This window comes from Agelaius phoeniceus, chromosome Z (genome assembly GCF_051311805.1).
Source record: "Agelaius phoeniceus isolate bAgePho1 chromosome Z, bAgePho1.hap1, whole genome shotgun sequence".
Lineage (NCBI taxonomy): Eukaryota > Metazoa > Chordata > Aves > Passeriformes > Icteridae > Agelaius > Agelaius phoeniceus.
In genome coordinates this window covers 86,430,898-86,447,952 of record NC_135303.1, presented here as the reverse complement: position 1 = coordinate 86,447,952, position 17,055 = coordinate 86,430,898, and the positions used below count along the sequence as shown (strand labels likewise).

The 17,055-nt window shown below is 41.7% G+C and overlaps 1 protein-coding gene across 1 annotated transcript in view; it reads left to right on the top strand.

Moving 5' to 3' along the window:
- LOC129133110 (ubiquitin-conjugating enzyme E2 R2) overlaps nucleotides 1–17,055 on the top strand; it is a 54,328-nt gene that overhangs the window by 22,749 nt on the left and 14,524 nt on the right. The window contains exon 2 of the mRNA XM_054652722.2: nucleotides 16,808–16,894. Coding sequence (XP_054508697.1) covers nucleotides 16,808–16,894 — 87 coding nt within the window. The remainder of the gene's footprint in view (nucleotides 1–16,807; nucleotides 16,895–17,055) is intronic.

Sequence of the window (17,055 nt, the reverse complement as noted above, 5' to 3'; positions counted from 1 at the left end):
ATTTATGTACTAGATCACAATTGCTTCTGTCTGCTCAGTCCACTGGTTTTGTCCTTGATACTGCCTGGTAGGTTTTAATAAAATACTTAAGGCAGCTGAACTTGCTATATGTGTTTTGATGGGGAGGAAAAGAACAACAAAAGAAAGGCTTTAAATATGGTTTGATCATCCACTGTAAATTAATACAGGCATTTGTGCAAAGAGTTAGTAGCAAATGCAGATGAGATGCTGAATGCAGAGTGGCAGCCTGTCTGCCTGAGAAAGACACCAGAGGCTCACCTGGGGTCTCTGCAGAGTGTTTTGACTAAAAGAGTATAGCTTAGCTTACTCCTGATCTTTCATGTTAGCAGGAAGACAGTTCTCAGTTAACCTTATATATGTTAATTTTCCCACAGCCTTTTTTTATTTAACATTATGACAGTTTGAGAAGTACCAGTTGAACTGTGTAACACATAAAGAAATAATACTGGGATAAATATGTCTCTCTGAAACCAACCTCTGAGAGGAATCCAGGAGTCTTAAATGCTAACTTCTGGAGTGTGGGTAGTTGGTTTGGTGTCTTCTCTGAATCCTTGCTGTACAGACAGCTAAGTGCTTCAAGGCTGGGAAGTGACAGACTAAAATGGCACACATAGTACCTAAAATAAATTAGGATTTTACATTATTCTAGGTGATTAAGACCAAGTTAATGATCAAATAGGTCAGTTGCTGAAGTCTAATAGCTGTCAAGACATTGAAATTACAAGTACTACCAGGCAGAAAATAATTAAACTACCATGTAGAAAGCATTCAATCTGATGCTTTTTGTTTACATTTTCAGGACAGGGTAAATGTGTTAATGAAATTAAGGAAGTTTTCTTGAGTTAGATCACAAAGGGGTGGCAAGGTGGTTCCATGGAAGTGAACTGAATGATCATTTACCTTGTGATATTGCTTACTCCTGTACTTTGTGTGTAAGTGAGGTGGGTTTTACACTGATGTCTCTGTAAATCGCGTGTGGTAAGCAGGGTCTGATGACCTAGTAAAAACATTACTGAGATGGGAGTGCCCTGGGTCCCCAGACATACTGTGCTTCTGCATGTGCAGTTCATGCTCCAGATTCTATAGAGGAACTGCTGCTCTGCCATGCAGACATTGCTTAGCAGTTGTGAAAATGCTGGTTATTAGAGCGGGATTGCAGACATTTTTGCCATAGTACACAACTTGAACCAAGCAGCTGCAGCTGGTTTCCTGGGATACCAGAGCAAAAGCCATGAACAGATTAGATGTTGTTCCCCTTTTGCTCTTGGACTCATTGACTGGCTTGTCAGTGTTGTCTAGACAACTTACATTGCAGGTTTGTTTGAAGCGCACCATATTTGGAACGGATTAGCAAAATCAATATGATGTAATTTATTTTGTCACATATGAAGCTGAAAGCTGGTCATGCAGTCAAAGGCAAGGGTCTTTATCTGCAAGGTTTCCCTCTGCTTTCTGTGGTAGGTGCAGGGCATCTACTTGTGTAGCTCTCAAGTACCCTGTTAGGAAGGTTAAGGATTCTTGGCACTGCAGCATATTAATGTCAATGCCTGTCTTAAAATGAGATAGGGGATAACTAGGTAAGCCTTCTGATATTTTTTTTAATACCTAAATGAGTTAAATGATTTCTTACTTGTTATACTGGTGCTGAAAGTTGGCAAGCTGACCTGAGCACTTCAAATATCAAAAAGTCCCTTGGAAAGCAATCTTTTTTAGAGCTTTTCTTTTGACATAGTGAATACTGAATGGTAACCCTCAGAACAAAACTTGCATAGTTTCTGTAACAGGAATTTTTAGGAAATCTCTTCCTATTTGTAATGGTAATTCCTTGGGATGGAGAGGATAACTTCTCTAAACCTCAAAGTATAGCATGGTAATTTGAAACCCTGTTGGGTGTCTAGAATTGCTCAAACAGCGACAGATCCTTACCCTACTGATAAGCCTGGTTTGGTTTGAACACATATATTTAATGTTGGTGATAGTGATAATGGACTGAAGTTAATAAACTTTAAAGTAATTCAGCAGCATAGTGGCTAAGAAGGGAGGAGACTGTGCATAAAGAAATATGTAGCTAAAGGTACGCTGCTTAGGATCCCCACTGAGAATTTTTTTTCACTTCCTCTGTTTCTAAATTGGAGTTGAAGTGAAAACATAAATAATTGATGCCATAAATACTATATGTGAGTTCTGCTACTTCCTGGGATAGTAATGGCTTTGATTTCCCCTCCTAAATTCACATGACAGTGATAGATGTGCTGTCTCCTTCTCCAGGAGGTTTCAGAAAGCACCACATTCTGCTGACCTAATTGATGCCAAGTGATAATTAAGTTTCTAAAAAACTCTGTAGTCCTATTAGAGTAGGTATTCATGACTGTTCTGATAAGTGGGTGCAAAGTGGGAGTTAAAAGGGATTCTCTCATCATTGTGTGATTGCTTAGTATTGCTGTGCAGGGGAGGAGAGCTCTGCTGCTCCTGCAAAGCATCTTTGTAGTAAGATGTTCCTATTGATACATAAGCATTGCTTCTGGATGTGTTCAGGTGCATGGAAGTGTTTTGTAAGAAAAGAAACACGGGTGGGGGGGGGGGGGGGTGATTTTGTTATTATACTCCAAGACATATTTTCATAAGAGCAGTGTGATTATTTTAATTAAATACAGTACTTGTGCGAACTTTAAAATGGGCACTGGAGATGTTCCTTGTCCATGGGTTTGGCGCATAGGAAAAAATGCTGCCGTGTCAGGGAACCACTTTGTATCTTAAAGTGTGACAGTTACTATGTTTTGGGTGTTTGCCTTTATAAAAAGTAAGCTTGTTGGTAGTATGGTGTGATCCTCTGCTTCCAGTTAAAAATCCAAGTAGTTTCGGACATCTGCAGGATAGTCTGTGTCGCACCAAATCCATCAATATTGGCTATAGAACAGTGCAACGCTGAGCAGGCAAGTGTAATGTTAAAGGTCAGATGTGCAGAGATCTTCAGAGACAGTTGTGCTGCTTGGCTGAGCTGTTTGTGTGCCTAATGCATAAAATTTGTGATGATATGCTGAGGTCTGCCTTGAGAGTGGTTTTGTGAGTGCATGGTCACCCAACACCGTACTTTAGTGTACTTTTTAGGAATCAGTGGGGCTGCTCCTATGGTGGATAAACTTTTGCACAGGGCCAGTTCAGGACTGGAGGGATGTGGAGGCAAATTGTCTGGATCTGGAAATGCATAACCCTTTCAGTACTGCAAAGAAGACCCTTGGATCTGATATTTTACTCCTCAGACTGTTGTCAGTGCCACTTAAGGTCACTGCTGTTGCAGTGTCTGATGGAGACAGTTTTACTCATCTGAAAATGCTTTTCCTTGGAGGCAATAAAAACTGGGCCAAGGTGGGATAGGAGGGACTGAGCAGCAGCTCTAGTAAATAATACTGGATGTCCAAGAATAGGAACAAAAGGATCTTTGTGGTTGATTTTTCTGACAGGCTGCTTGGAATGAGTTCATGCAGTTTTCCCTCACTCCACGACCCTTGCATTTCAGGTACTCCCCCCATGTGTTTCTCAAAACTCTTTGTAGTATGACATGGGTGCATAACCTGCAATTTTTTTGTGAGCTGTTGTGTGCTGGTATTGCCCCTTGTATGGCTAGATACTTCTAAAACTAAAAACTCATAGCATAAAGCTTTCCTTAGGCCAAAATTTCCACCATGTAGCTGTTCTTGTAGAGAAAAGCAGCTCAGAGCAGCATAAACCAGCTACAGGAAAACAGGTGACTCCTGTTGGTCACCTTGTGGTGCTCTCCCATCCCAGCCAATGCTGTGATCTCCCCCAAAATCTGCCAAGACATACAGAGCTCTTAAATGCACATCATTGTATGCTTGTTCCATGGTAGCATCTGCAGAACTGGTTTTTTTCCCCAGGAAATTAGTTCCATGCAGAAGTAAGACTCTAACCATGTAAAAGTACAGCTTTGTAAGCGACATAAGCGTAAAGAAATTCTTTATGTCCTCAGTCATTTTGCAGTATAATTTTCATCCAGAGGTGTAACATAGCAACATACTTTCCTATATTTATAATTTAAATACTACTTACTATTTAATATATTGTTTTCTAGGCACAGGATACCTCAAAGGCTGTACTCTTTTTATTTCATTATATCCAGACCTTCTAAAACAAGCCCTGACAATTGGCAGTTACTATAAACATATTGATCATGTGTAGAAGGCTTTGAAGTTACTCTGCAAACAGTTGTATAACTTTTGATAGTATTTGAGAAAATAAAAATCAGCACCAATTCTATTAATTATTTGATTTGGGGGAAAGCCTACTTTGCACATCAGGACTGTAGGGAAGATAGAGACCTGTGGTAGCCAGACGAATGTTTCAGCTGCTAAAAAGCAAACCTCTGAAGTACTTTGACAGCGTCTAGCCTGCAATTGTTGTTGCAAAGTGCTGAAACAGCATTAACATTTTCAGCATCTGAACCTTGTAACTACAAACAAAAGCTGGCTGTTTCATTCAGTGCTTGGTGCCAGATGCTCCAGTTCTTTGAGGGCTTGTACTGGAACCTAAATGGTATGTGAGTCAATGCAGCCAAATCACCAAATGTGGTGTTTTGATTTTCTTTCGTGCTAGGCTAAAGGAAACGTTGCATCAGTATTAGTGCTTACCAAAAAGGATAATGTTACAGGGCCTCCTGAAGGAGTGAAAGCACCTTTCCAGTTATGTGCCACATCAATGTGGCTGCAAGAGGTCACAAGGTTGGAGAAACTCCACAGTTAATGACACCTGCTGGACTTGCCAATGGAGTTCAAACAGAACTGCTTCCAGCTGATATTATCAAAGTTCATGCTCTGGAAAAGTCCTTTCACAACAACAAAACATTCTCCATTGCTGTTACCTGTGGAAGATACTGCTCTAATGTCACTGTAAAGTTGCTTGAAGGATGTGTTTCTGCAGTGCAAGGCTTACACATCCTTGCCTTCTATGTGCATAGACACTGTTTACTTTAAAATAGCGGTCTGCCTGTGTTGGTATAACTTATTGGAGAAAACGGGTAGCAGCACTGCTCCCCATTCTAGGAAACTCTAAGAATTCTTGAAGTAATGACTTAGGAGGGGTGCAATTAGGGATTATAAAGCCATGCATTACGCTAAAAAAAGTCAAGAGAGGATGACAGTTTACTGTTTTGCCTAATTTAAGAATGAATGGGCATTAAATGGAACTACTGAGCAAGTCAAAATGAAAGTGGATTTTTTACACAGTATGTAGTTAAAACTGTAGAAATAATTGCCACAGGATGTTGTATCTGCTTCCCTGAAAAAAATATTAGTCTGAAAGAGATTAAATGAGTTGTTAGGATATCCTTCTGTTCAGTTTTTGCACTAAATGTTGCCTACAAACTGAAAAGGTCAAGAAGCAAGCTGTATGGTTCCCCTATTGAATCAAGGCAAGGTAAAACTTGTATGTAGAGCACTACTGAAAACATCCTGCTTGGCCCCAAGCATGTGTGTGTGGCTTGCAGGTCACATCGCTGGTAACTTCACTGGGAGTTGTGTATCTGTAGGCTTCATGAATGCCAGCAGGGCTCTTGTCTTTGAGCATCTGCTAATTTATAATCACATCTACTTTATCACCACTAGAGGCTCCTCCAAGTCATGCTTTGGATTAATTTCTGTGGCAGGAAGTAGCTTATGCTCTAAGTAGCATGCAGATGTCTGAATCTGTCACTGTAACACCTCTTTACAAGCAGTGAATTTTAATATTTTTTTTTAATATCAAAATACAGCCATTCTCTTGCTACTGTGGCTGAATTCAAATTGTCTGTTTGAAATAGTTACTGGGTATTAACTACTGATGAACCTTAAAGCATCAGCACTGAGAAGCTTGTGTTACTTGCTAGTAGGTGGAAAAAACAGTCACAAAATACTTAATGGTCAGTGAGGGTAAATAATTTCCTTTTAACATGAACATATTTTATCCTAGTGTAGATAAGACTTTAATTACCAGCACAGGTTATTTTATGGTTTGCAGGCTTCATTGTGTAACTGGGGTAGGTTTACCATGACAGGGCTGTACTTATAAAACACTGATGACTTTTGCTGCAAAATGCTTATTTTACTGCATTGTAATTTGATAGAGTGTATCAGGTACACCGTGTCTTATCTAACAGCCTAACAGCACAAAGACTTAAGTTTTCAAGAATTAATCTGATCAGACAGGAAAGAGTATCATCATGGGATTGTCCAGCATGTAAATATGGATAAATTGTCTGTTCTTGCCAGTCTTAGGATTTGGTAGTCTTGGCTTATTCCATACACTTTCAAGTCTAGTGCTCAGTGTTAATTTTTTGAAGATGTGTGGGTATAATTTTTCTCTGGATGGAATAAGAGAACCCACTTTCCAAACTGACTGTATGGATGCTGCATTTTCTGAGTGTGGAGGCATGCTGGAGCACTGCACTTGAGCTGTCAGACACAATGTGCATTCTTATAAGTGGTCTCTGTATCACAGATAATTGCATATGATGATGTTGTTATTGAGAAAGTGGAGGAGCTTTTAGATGAGTCTTTGCAGGAAGGCAACATGCCTTGTTTCTGAGGAGGCTTCAGCACACAAAGTTGCTATGTGGCTACTGGCATGCACGTGCAAATGCTTTGGGAGGTCATATTTTGTCTGTCTCTCTAGCATTCAGGCAAACATTTAAGACTTTAAAAAGCAAGCTGAAAAATAAGTTATCTGAGAATGATAAGAAGGTAGATATCCAAAGAGTCTAAGTAGAAAATGATGTCTCACAATAGAAAATCTGTTTTGTCTGCAAGTACTCTTTTTTTTTCTTGAGATATCACCTGTTCCTACAAATATTTATAAATGCAGCACCTCTTGCAAGAGCTTTTGCTGTCAGCCTGATATTGCAGTTCATCTTGTTGCTCACCTTAGACTGGCCTGCTTTTTTCCCCATTGTTGGGTTTGGGGGCTTTTCTTCAGCAGCATTCCAGTTCTTACTAGGAGCAGACTGTAGACCTACCATAGATCTTGTCTTATCTTTGCTGGTATGGCAGCCACGCATGATCTGTCACACAAACTTCTTCTAAAGTTAAGTCCTATATGACACTTTGAATCAAGAGCAATATCTATGACATGCTTAAATACAGGAAGAAAAATGAAATGAGTTCTATTTTCCCTTCAGATCCTTTCTTTGTATGGGCAGAAATAGTGCATAATATTAAAGCTACTTTAAGGGTTGCTTTTAGTCCCATAGTTGTACAACTTTCCTTTGACTTTCCTACAAGTTCCATCCTTCTTCATCCAAGTGATAAGATCCCTTTCCTCTATTCTCATGTTACATGCGTCTCATTAATTTTTTGCCTTGGCCTTAATCCTCTTAACCTGTGGTAGGCTTAAGTGGTTCTTCCTGACTGCTACTCTCACCTGGTATACCTTCGAACTTAATAGTTCAAATTAATTAAATTCAAGCTTGAATTTCAGGGCTGTGTATTCTTGTACCAAGCTTGTTTGACTGCAGTAGTTCTGCTTTTATAAGTATAAATGATACCTTAAATTATGCTGCACTGCAGATGACTCAACCTGCATTGCTCCCTTTTGCTGGCTCTTTCAGGAGATTTTTCAGCAAAGTGAGGTTTCTGGTTTTATCTGGATGCTGTATTAGTAACTGACATGGCAGCTAGTTTGAACATAGGTAGAAATATTAATGCTAGCCTTCACTTCAGTGTTGTACTTTTCTCTTGTATATCCATAGTAAAGTAATACTGGTTGTAATGCTGTGACCTCCAAATCCTCTGAAGCACAAGGCAGGGGTGAAAAGATGTGAAGAATGACAGAATGCTGAATGCCTCTTAAATTTGCTTCCTCGCTAGCAAAAAAAGTCCGCCCAAAACCTGTTACTGTAGAAAGAATGGCCTGTGGAGCAAGGGATGTCTGTGTATCAGCTAATGCATTTATCCAAGATAAAACTTTATATTTGGTCTGGGCGGAGGAGCCCATAATGATGAAGCTGACAGGTGCATCATGCAGTAATGTGAAAATTTGCCTTGTGTCTCAGATATAAGCTTCTTGCTAGCAAATACCTTCTGATACAATGCTGGCTCCTGCAGTGAGCTGGGGGATGCTGGGCAGGAGCCAGCTGGTGGACACGTATCAGACTTCACTTGTGCAGGATCAGAGACACTTTTCACATGGGTGGTACACTGGGTGGGGCTGCGTAATACAGTTGTGTGACTGTAAGGTTATGCATCTACACTAACACATTGCTGATTGGGCCTCCACACTAGGAGATGGTGCTGCTGATTTAGCTGCTTGCTTGGAAGCAGTACAGTCCAGCAGACTTGCTGGACTGCCTAGATTTACTTGCTCAGTCTGCCTAGATTTACTGCCTGTGTCCAGCTCTGGGCAGGAGAGCTTGCGATGAGTAATGCAGTGGCTGAAAAACAAGTGACAAGGCTGCTAGAGTGCCTAGCTGGATTCTGCATGGCAGCCAGCATAGATAAGGTTTCAACTGCAGTTCCTGAGTGCTGCCATTCACCTTCCAGATGCCTGTGTCTCTTAAAGAAAGGCTGCTGGTAGGCCAGCTCAAGAAGTCTCGTCAGAGAGCTGCTGCCTGCCATGCTGGGAAAGGCAAAGTTGTGTAACACTGCAGCACAGTGCTAGGGTTTACACTTAAAATGCTATAAATATGCCTTTCCCCTTGCTGCTTATGAAAGAGGTGACTGCATCAAGACCTGCCCTGTGTTTTTAGCAGAACATGTGATGGGCTGTCCCTTGAGAAGAGCTTTCCTTTGCATCCAGCCTGGCTTGCATAGGAAGAGAATCAAGGCAGTTAGTCATTCACTGACTCATGAATGGTACTTGTTTAAGGAATTGGCTAAAAATAGTAAAAATAGGCTGAAGGAAAGGGTGTTCTCACATTGAGCTAGCTTGGACATCTCTTCACTCAGCAGATACAAATGTTATGGCTTGCTTCACAGAGCATAAAAACAATCTGCTGTGTTTTGGTAAAGATGCAAAGTTGGAATGAATAGGTGAGTTCACAGACACTCTGTCCAGCATTATTGAAAATTGGGATGTGTTTTGGCAGTGAATAATCACAGAACCTTGAGAGTTTGGGAGGGACCTTAAAGATAATCCAATCCCAACCGCCCTGCTGTGGCAGGGACACCTCCCACTAAACCAGGTTATTCAAAACCTTATCCAGCCTGGCCTTGAATATTTGCAGGGATGGGGCATCTACAGATTTCTGGGCAACCTGTGCCAGTGTCTCGCCACCCTCACAGTAAAGAATCTTCTCCTAATATCCAACTTCAATTTCCCCTCTTTCAGTTTGTGCCCATTACTCTTTGTCCCATCTATTGTTCCTGATGATGAGTCTCTCTCCAGCTTCCATATAGGCCCCTTCAGATACTGGAGAGTTCCTGTGGGGTTTCCATAGAACCTTCTCTTTGCCAGGCTGAACAGCCCCAGCTTTCTCAGCCTGTCTGCAGAGGGGAGCTGCTCCAGTTCTCTCAGCAACTTTGTGGCCTTCTCTGGACTTGCTCCAGCACTTCCATGTCATTCTCTGTGCTGGGGTCACCAGAACAGTATGCAGTAATCCAAGTGGGATGTCACAAGAGTGGAGGGGAGAATGACGACCCTTGACCTGTTGGCCACACTTCTTTGGATTTATCCCAGGATACATTTGGCTTTCTGGGCTGCGAGTGCTCACTGCCAGCTCACATTGAGTTACGCATCAACCATCACCCCCAGGGCTTCTCTGCCAGGCTGCTTTCAATCACCCACTTCCCTGTGGGTGTGCCACAATCCAGGTGTAGGACCTCACACTTTGCTTTATTGAACATGATGAGGTTTGCAGAGTCCCATCTCTGCATCCTGTCCAGGTCTCTCCAGGTGGCATCCCTTCCTTCCAGAGCATGATTGCACTACAGAGCTCGGTGTCATCAGTGAATTTACTGAGGGTGCCCTTAATCCCACTGTCAGTCAATCCCACTGATAAATTACCAGGATAAATCTCAAGTATTTCATTCTGTCTCACAGTCAGCCTTTTCACAGATGTGCCTGTGTAAATCTGCTTCAAGAAAACATTAATTACTCACCTAGTAAAGTTAAATTCCAAAATGTGAGATTGAACAAAATATTGAAGATATCATAAACTAATTCAATTCTTACTAAAAGAGACAGTTTTTTGGACCTTGAAGCCTGGCAAGGAGAGAGAGGTGCCCAAAATAACAACCCTCTACGTATGTAATTGGAGGACTTCCACACATGATGCCAGAGATGCCAGTAATGTACCATGATACTTTGTATAAACAGTCTCAAATATTCCCGCCACTGCTCCAGCAAAACTAATTGTTTTTACAAATGGAAAAGATGGGAAATTGCATTATCTGAGGTGGACAGAAACTGTTTCTAGAATAGTTATGCTTGTGTGAGGGCTTTACCAGTTCAGGTACCAGCATGCTCAGTTATATGTACAGTAGGGTATTTCAAGTCCCAGCTTCTACTCTGAAGCAAAGACCTAATGGGAGATGCATGATTTGGTTTAAACTGTAAATGTGGTGTCCCCAAGTATCTCTGGCTCCTTCAGAAAATATCAGGCTGCACAGGGAAAATTAAGTTTCACACATTTGGAGTTATTCTTCCTATTTTGTCTAAATGAAGACATCATCGTGTTTGTGCAGATCTAAATAAGAACTGAGTCATCTGTTTCTGCCTGGAAAATAGTCACACAGAGTAGCCTCTCTGCACAGCCCACACACAGTGACCCCAATCTCAAGCCTGTGTACAGTCTGTGGGCAGCCTGAAGGAATCAGATCCAACAGCACAATCTCTACACGAAGCCTTCAGCCATGGCAGAAACCTCCTAACATATGGCCTGTCACATCTTTTTGTCTCCTAAAATCAGGCCTGATCTTGGAGTAAAGGTTAAATTGAGGGTGAAATCTTGTAATATTTCAACATGGGAATTCCTGGGAAAATACATAAACCTCAATATGACATCAGCTTTCTCTCATGGGAATCTGAAATTGTTTTATTGTTTGGTCCCTGTGTCAAAGCTCAGTGAAGGTGTTGAACCAACAGCTAGGCCTGTGAAAGAGGATCAAGTAATCGTTTGGTGGTGTGTCTTACCTAGCTGCTGTTAATAGCCTTCGAAGTGATGACACAGCAGACAAGAGCAAAAGCTGAGTGAAAATGGGCAGGTTATAGAATAAATACTTTGTTGTTTCAGGATGCCACTGTTTCCAACTCAATATCTCTTGCTAAATGCTGCATCTCCTTCACTGGTTGAAATGATAGCATTTTCTGTAACATCATGAAAAGTCAAACTCACAACCAAAGCAGTGGAAATTGACCTGGCAGTTGTTAGCTGAGTGTAGGTGGTGCTCGTGTAATCTGCCCCTTTACCTGCTTTGGTTCAGGTTGGATGACTTGCCAACAATCTCAGCTTTATGAATGTTGCAGATAAATATTTAATAACATCTTACTGTTAAAAGACATTCTGGTAAAAGGAAATCTAGTTTGTACCAGAGGAAGTCTTCCATTGAGAACAACAGATTTAGTAGTGCCCCACATAACTAAATTAGGAAATGTGTACAAGATATGATTTAGTGTGAAACAAGAATGGGCTGGTGCCTGTCAAACCAGTCTCTGATTGTGTAAGCTAGCCTTACTTCTTGACTCATCATTGCTCTGCTGAATTTTGGCTCTATCTTTTTTGTTTAGATGCTTCATGTTCTTCTCATGACATCTAGTTCATTCTGCACATTCAGATCTTTGTGATTTAAATTCCTTATGAAACAGCGCAGGTAATGTGGGGTATAAGGGCTTTTCTGCTGTTACTGTTCATATGGCCACTACAGCAACAAGGGAGTTTTCAGGACTCACAAGACTTGAATGGTCTGGTCACTCATCTTAGATCAGAGATGTGCTCCTCCTATTCTCTGAAGCACAACAGATGGCAATAAACACTGATACAGTGTTGCTGGGAAATGAAGCAATAACTGGGTTTGAAGTACCAGGCTAGCACCCAGCTCTGCCACAAGAAATTGCTTAGGCCGTAAGTCACAAATGGAGCTGAAAGAGCTGTGTTGGCCCTACATTTTACCTCACCAAATAGCTGACAGTGCAGTGGGATGGCTGTAATGCTGTTTCACATGTTGTGTGCTGGATGATACTTTACTGGAGGTGCTTTAAACCTCACTGCTGTGAGAAACTGGCTGCTGGTACTGACTGCTGACCTCTACTGAACATGCTTTCCAGCACATAGTGTTTAATACTGCATGCACTAATCCAGGCCTAATGTGGAAGAGGAGATTCCATTAAATGAATTGTATAATGTGTGATGCACCAGCAGCAGGAAAAGGCATTTTGTGGGATTAGATACAACCACTTAACCTGGTGGTGGCCCGTAGTTCCTGTTCATGTTCAGTGTGTGGAGCAGTCAGCAGGAGCACAGTGGGGAGCCTGCTTGTGCCCCTCAAGAAGGAAAGTGAGGAGTCCTTGTGCTATCTGCAAGTCTGCCAGGGCAGATGGGTGATCTGTAAGAGACCTTGGTAGTACCTGCACAGAGTCAATAGGAGCTTATCTGTGGGCTGGCTGTAGCAGATAATTACAAATAACAGCAAAATAATTTCAAAACTCAAACCACTTCCTTTGTATCTGATCTTAAATACAATTTGCTAAAGGTCCTTGCCCTCACTAATGCAGAGTTTTAGAAGGGCTGGCATTAAGCTTGCCATGTTTTGAAATGAAAGTAATCTCTAAATGGCACTTCCAGGAACACCAAGCAGCTGCAATTTTTGCTGGCCGTTGTAAAAGCTGCTGATGTTCCCCATTATCCTCTAATCAGATCAGTTGTGGTCCTGGTGGCTTTCCAGGAAATGTTTGTGCTTCCTGCGTGGCCTGTCTGCACTGGGTACATAGGATGGATTCAACATTCCTTCCCTTTCTGCCTAAAAATCAGGGGTCTCAGTTTTGTCAGCTTGAAATGGCTGTAAAAAATCAGCGTCAGACTCCTGAAGTGTCACTTAGAGCTAGGCTGGAACAAGGACTGAGGCTGGGAGGGAGTCTTGCCTGTGTTAGTCCCATTGGCCTCGCTATTGCAGACCCAGACCAGGATGCTTGGCCACCTGGGCACATGCTGGCTCGTGTTCAGCCATTGTCAACCAGCTCCCCTAGGTCCTTTCCTGCCAGGCAGCTTTCCAGCCTCTCTGCCCCAAGCCTGGAGTGCTTGGAGTGGTTGCGACACAAGTGTAAGTGTTGAGTCAAGTACGTGGCAAGATCTCAAGAAGCAAAGTTGCTCTAATAGTTATTCGTAGTGACTGAATCAGTGAATAATTTTCAGTCACATGAGATGTAGTGAGGCTGTGTATTTTTCTGGCATACATAGCAGAACCTGTGCGTTTGTCTTATCCAACTTAAAGGAGATTAACAAACCTGAAGTGCAGTCTCCGTTGAAGATGCAGGGAAGCAGTAAAATAGGAAACAAAGTGACTATGATGGTAGCAATATTCTTAAAATACGTGCTATGGTGTAATTTAGAAGTTGAAGTTTTTGTGGTAGCTGTAAATGTCTCTAAAGGGCTGTATCTTCTGTCAGGCTGGACTTCTTAGAAGAGTTTATTATTTTTCTACAGACTGTAATCATGACTAGTTGCAAACTGGGGAAGGGAGGATTGATTGTGACTGGTCTTCATGTTTCTATCTGTTAAGTATCTTTAGTGATGTCAAGGAGCCACGGCATGCAGCTGGCTAACATCAGCACCAAAACAGGATTATTATCTGTTCTGTTTAAGCGCAGTTTGAGGAGTCAGGGACATGGTGAATGCAGTAACTGTTTGGAACTTGCAGGGGGAAGCTGAGCTGCATATTTAGTCCTCCTAAATCAGTTTGTGTGGCTGTAACTGAGCTAACAACAAGCTCCCTGAAAACTCTGCCACTCTCAAGTACCTAGCAGCCTGGCTGAGTTTAACAGATTTTTTTGCCTTATAACAGTGAAATTGTAGGGAAAAACTATTCTGTGAGCTCTACTTAAAATTAGGTTGATTGCTTAATTTGGTCTTTTTTTTTTAACATGTCTAGAATCAGGCTTTCAGTGGGGGAAAAAATGACCTCTAATTGTGGCTGTTGCTGCATTTTGCAAGCAGTCTTGCAGCTTGTCTTGGAAATTCTTGGCTTGCTTAACCCACACAGAAACTCAAATAGCATTCAGTGAGAGCAGAGTAGGCTTACGTAACTTTCCATGGTTTCTCTTGCAGAAGAGATGAGGTAATTCTCTCAGACCTGTTTGTAATGGCCTGGAAAAGTGTTTGGTTTCACTTTCAAATTCTGGATGATCTCACCATGGGGACTTGACAGTGGTGCTCTTTTTGTTTGGGAAAAATCCCTGCCTGTAATTCAAGGTTTTCTGTTTTGGGGCTTTTGACTCTGAAATCAGGTTTGTAGAGAAGCCTTACTTGCTTTATGTTCCAGCACAGAACCTCCATGTGCTAAAGAGCTACAGACTAGTTAGAAATAGCTGATCACCATGTAATGTGACTGCTTTCTCTAAGTATGTGATGTATTACAGGGAAGCTAGGTTCCTAGCTGCCTGCATGTGGAAAGAAAGATTTCTCTTATTTCTCCAGTTGTGTTTTCTGTTCCCAGAGCTCAAGATACATGTGATACAACACTGCATTCCATAGTGATAGTTATTGTAGGCAGGTAGTCCTTCTCTAATAAAGAACTGTATTTGTCAAACAGGATTTAGAAATTTGGAACAGTTTTCCAGGATCTACAGCATCTGTGTGAGTCTGCATCACATACAGGGACATACTGGTGCCTCAGGCTCAGCTTCTGGAGTGGTCTTGCTGAGACAAACCCTCGGGGTTAGACAATTGGAAAGCAGAGGGGTTTTACTGGGAGGAATGAGACCTGCACTCCTTGAGCATCTATATGGGCTGTAAGCATAGCAGTGCTGGTAATCTGCTGGCACAATGCTTTTTGTTTTGGTCACCTGGAAGCTGTGGCTGTGTAGAAGACAGATTTTGCTAAGACATCTTGTAGGTAGCTCAACCCTGAGTTTTGTTGTCTCTTGCATTTTTAATCTGTCCTTTTGCTGTTTTGTGTCTTAAATCTCCAAAACTGAGTGTAAACACAGGAATGGGCTTTCTTGGGAAAACCCCAGTGTCTGGAGGATTCTGCAGCTACATGATGCAAGCACTTGAGTTGGAGTGAACGTGCCCTGCCTGGGTAGATCTCTGCTCTGCTCACAGTGCAGCATGTTGTGGGCCCAGGCATGTCCTTGCTGCAGCAATGTGTGGTGACAAGAGCCATTCACTCGCTGCTCTTGGAGCAATGGCATTCATGCAACTGGCCTTAAACTGTGGGATTGTTTAAGTGGATCATAAATCTCTTGGCTGTGTGTGTGCTGTGACAAATGACTGTGGGGTGAGGACTCAGTGCTGCTGTAACATGCCCACACACAGTCGTGAGTAGGCATCTACAGACCATAAGGCCATGTGAACTGGTGAATTTCTTTCATAAAGGTGAATAGAAAACCTTCTTTTCTTGACTATCTGACACTGACCCCATAAAATTTGGGCAAAGCTGTATGCTGGTAAGTAAAACTGTGGCCAGGTAATTAACAGTTCTGTAATCCATTTGTTTTGGTTGTCTGCTTCTGTGTACTATGGAATAAAACTTTCCAAAGTTTCTCTTGTTGAGGAAGGGGCATGCTTAGGTACTTAAGTGGAGGAGAGTGACCTGGAATTCTGCTCTTACCATGTTGTTCTAGGGTGACTAGGTTTCCTCCTAAATTTGTCTCAAACCGTGATAAATATGAATCTTGCTTTTGGGATCCCTTCTTGCATTTTCTGTTGCAAATGAAGCTGGCTGTGTGTGAAGGACCAGAAGATGCTTCTCTGGAGATCCCTTGCTGGGCTGGCAGTAGGACTTTTTAATGAGTTGAGCAGTTCCAAGGAAAGGGTTTGTGCTCCACAGTGCAGCAAGCAGTGTGCGAGTCCACCTTCCAGAGAGAAGTGTTTTGGACACTTGATCAGTCCATATTCAGACTGCTGTGATCAGCAGGACAGCACAGAGAAATTAATTTCCAGTGCTAGGATCTCTGCAGCCTTCCCACAACTGACTTGACTGAAGAAGCTGTGCCCCACAGATGGTTGTTGACCACTGCAAGATGTTTGCTGTCGTTGCCCATCAATATTCCTCAAGGTGCACTCATTTATTAAACAGACACTGATGATGTTGAGACTTCAGAAATGCCTGTGGTGGCAAAACATGTAATATTAGAAACACAGGTGGATGGACCAGCTTAACTTTCAAAGAAAGACAAAATAACTAGAGCAAGTTATGTAACTTTTTCTTTTTTCATTATGGGAAGAGTAATTTTAAATATTTGTACAGGCAAATATAAAACAGGTCTATTCAGCTTAGTAAACATTTTTTAGTCTGCTTTTGAACTCAGAAAGAGAGCAGTGCTCTCTTGATTTAAAACTTTTCCAGTATATTTCACCCTGTTTAACAACAGCTGTTGAATAGTGCTTCTTGAGTTAGGATATGGTAAATGCGTTTTGGCTTGTCTTCTGAGCATTACCAGCCCAGGTGTTTTGATTTTTCTTATTCAGTTAGTGTTTTGCTTATAAGAAATTGCATAGAGTTACACTGTAGGGCCACTTGGGCAGTGGTTTATTAAATGAGCAATTTAGTAGCCTTAATGAATTTTTCCCCCAATCTTTTCACTGTAGTTATTGGTTGTTGGTCTTTTTTGCTCTGTTTCATAGCTAAAAAATTCTGCTTTTTTTCAGGCTCACATTAAATTTCCTATTGACTATCCATATTCACCACCTACCTTCAGATTCCTGACCAAAATGTGGCACCCCAACATTTATGAGGTAAGGTGTTTTTTAAAAATCTTTTCTGGGGTGTGTGAGAGAGCTTTGTGCTTCCTTAAACTCAGTATGTGTATGGGTTACTTTCAGAGGGTAGTCAAGGCTGTGGACTGTCAGCAATTGGATCACAACAAAACAACAGCAGGTCTGGGAGAGGAATGATT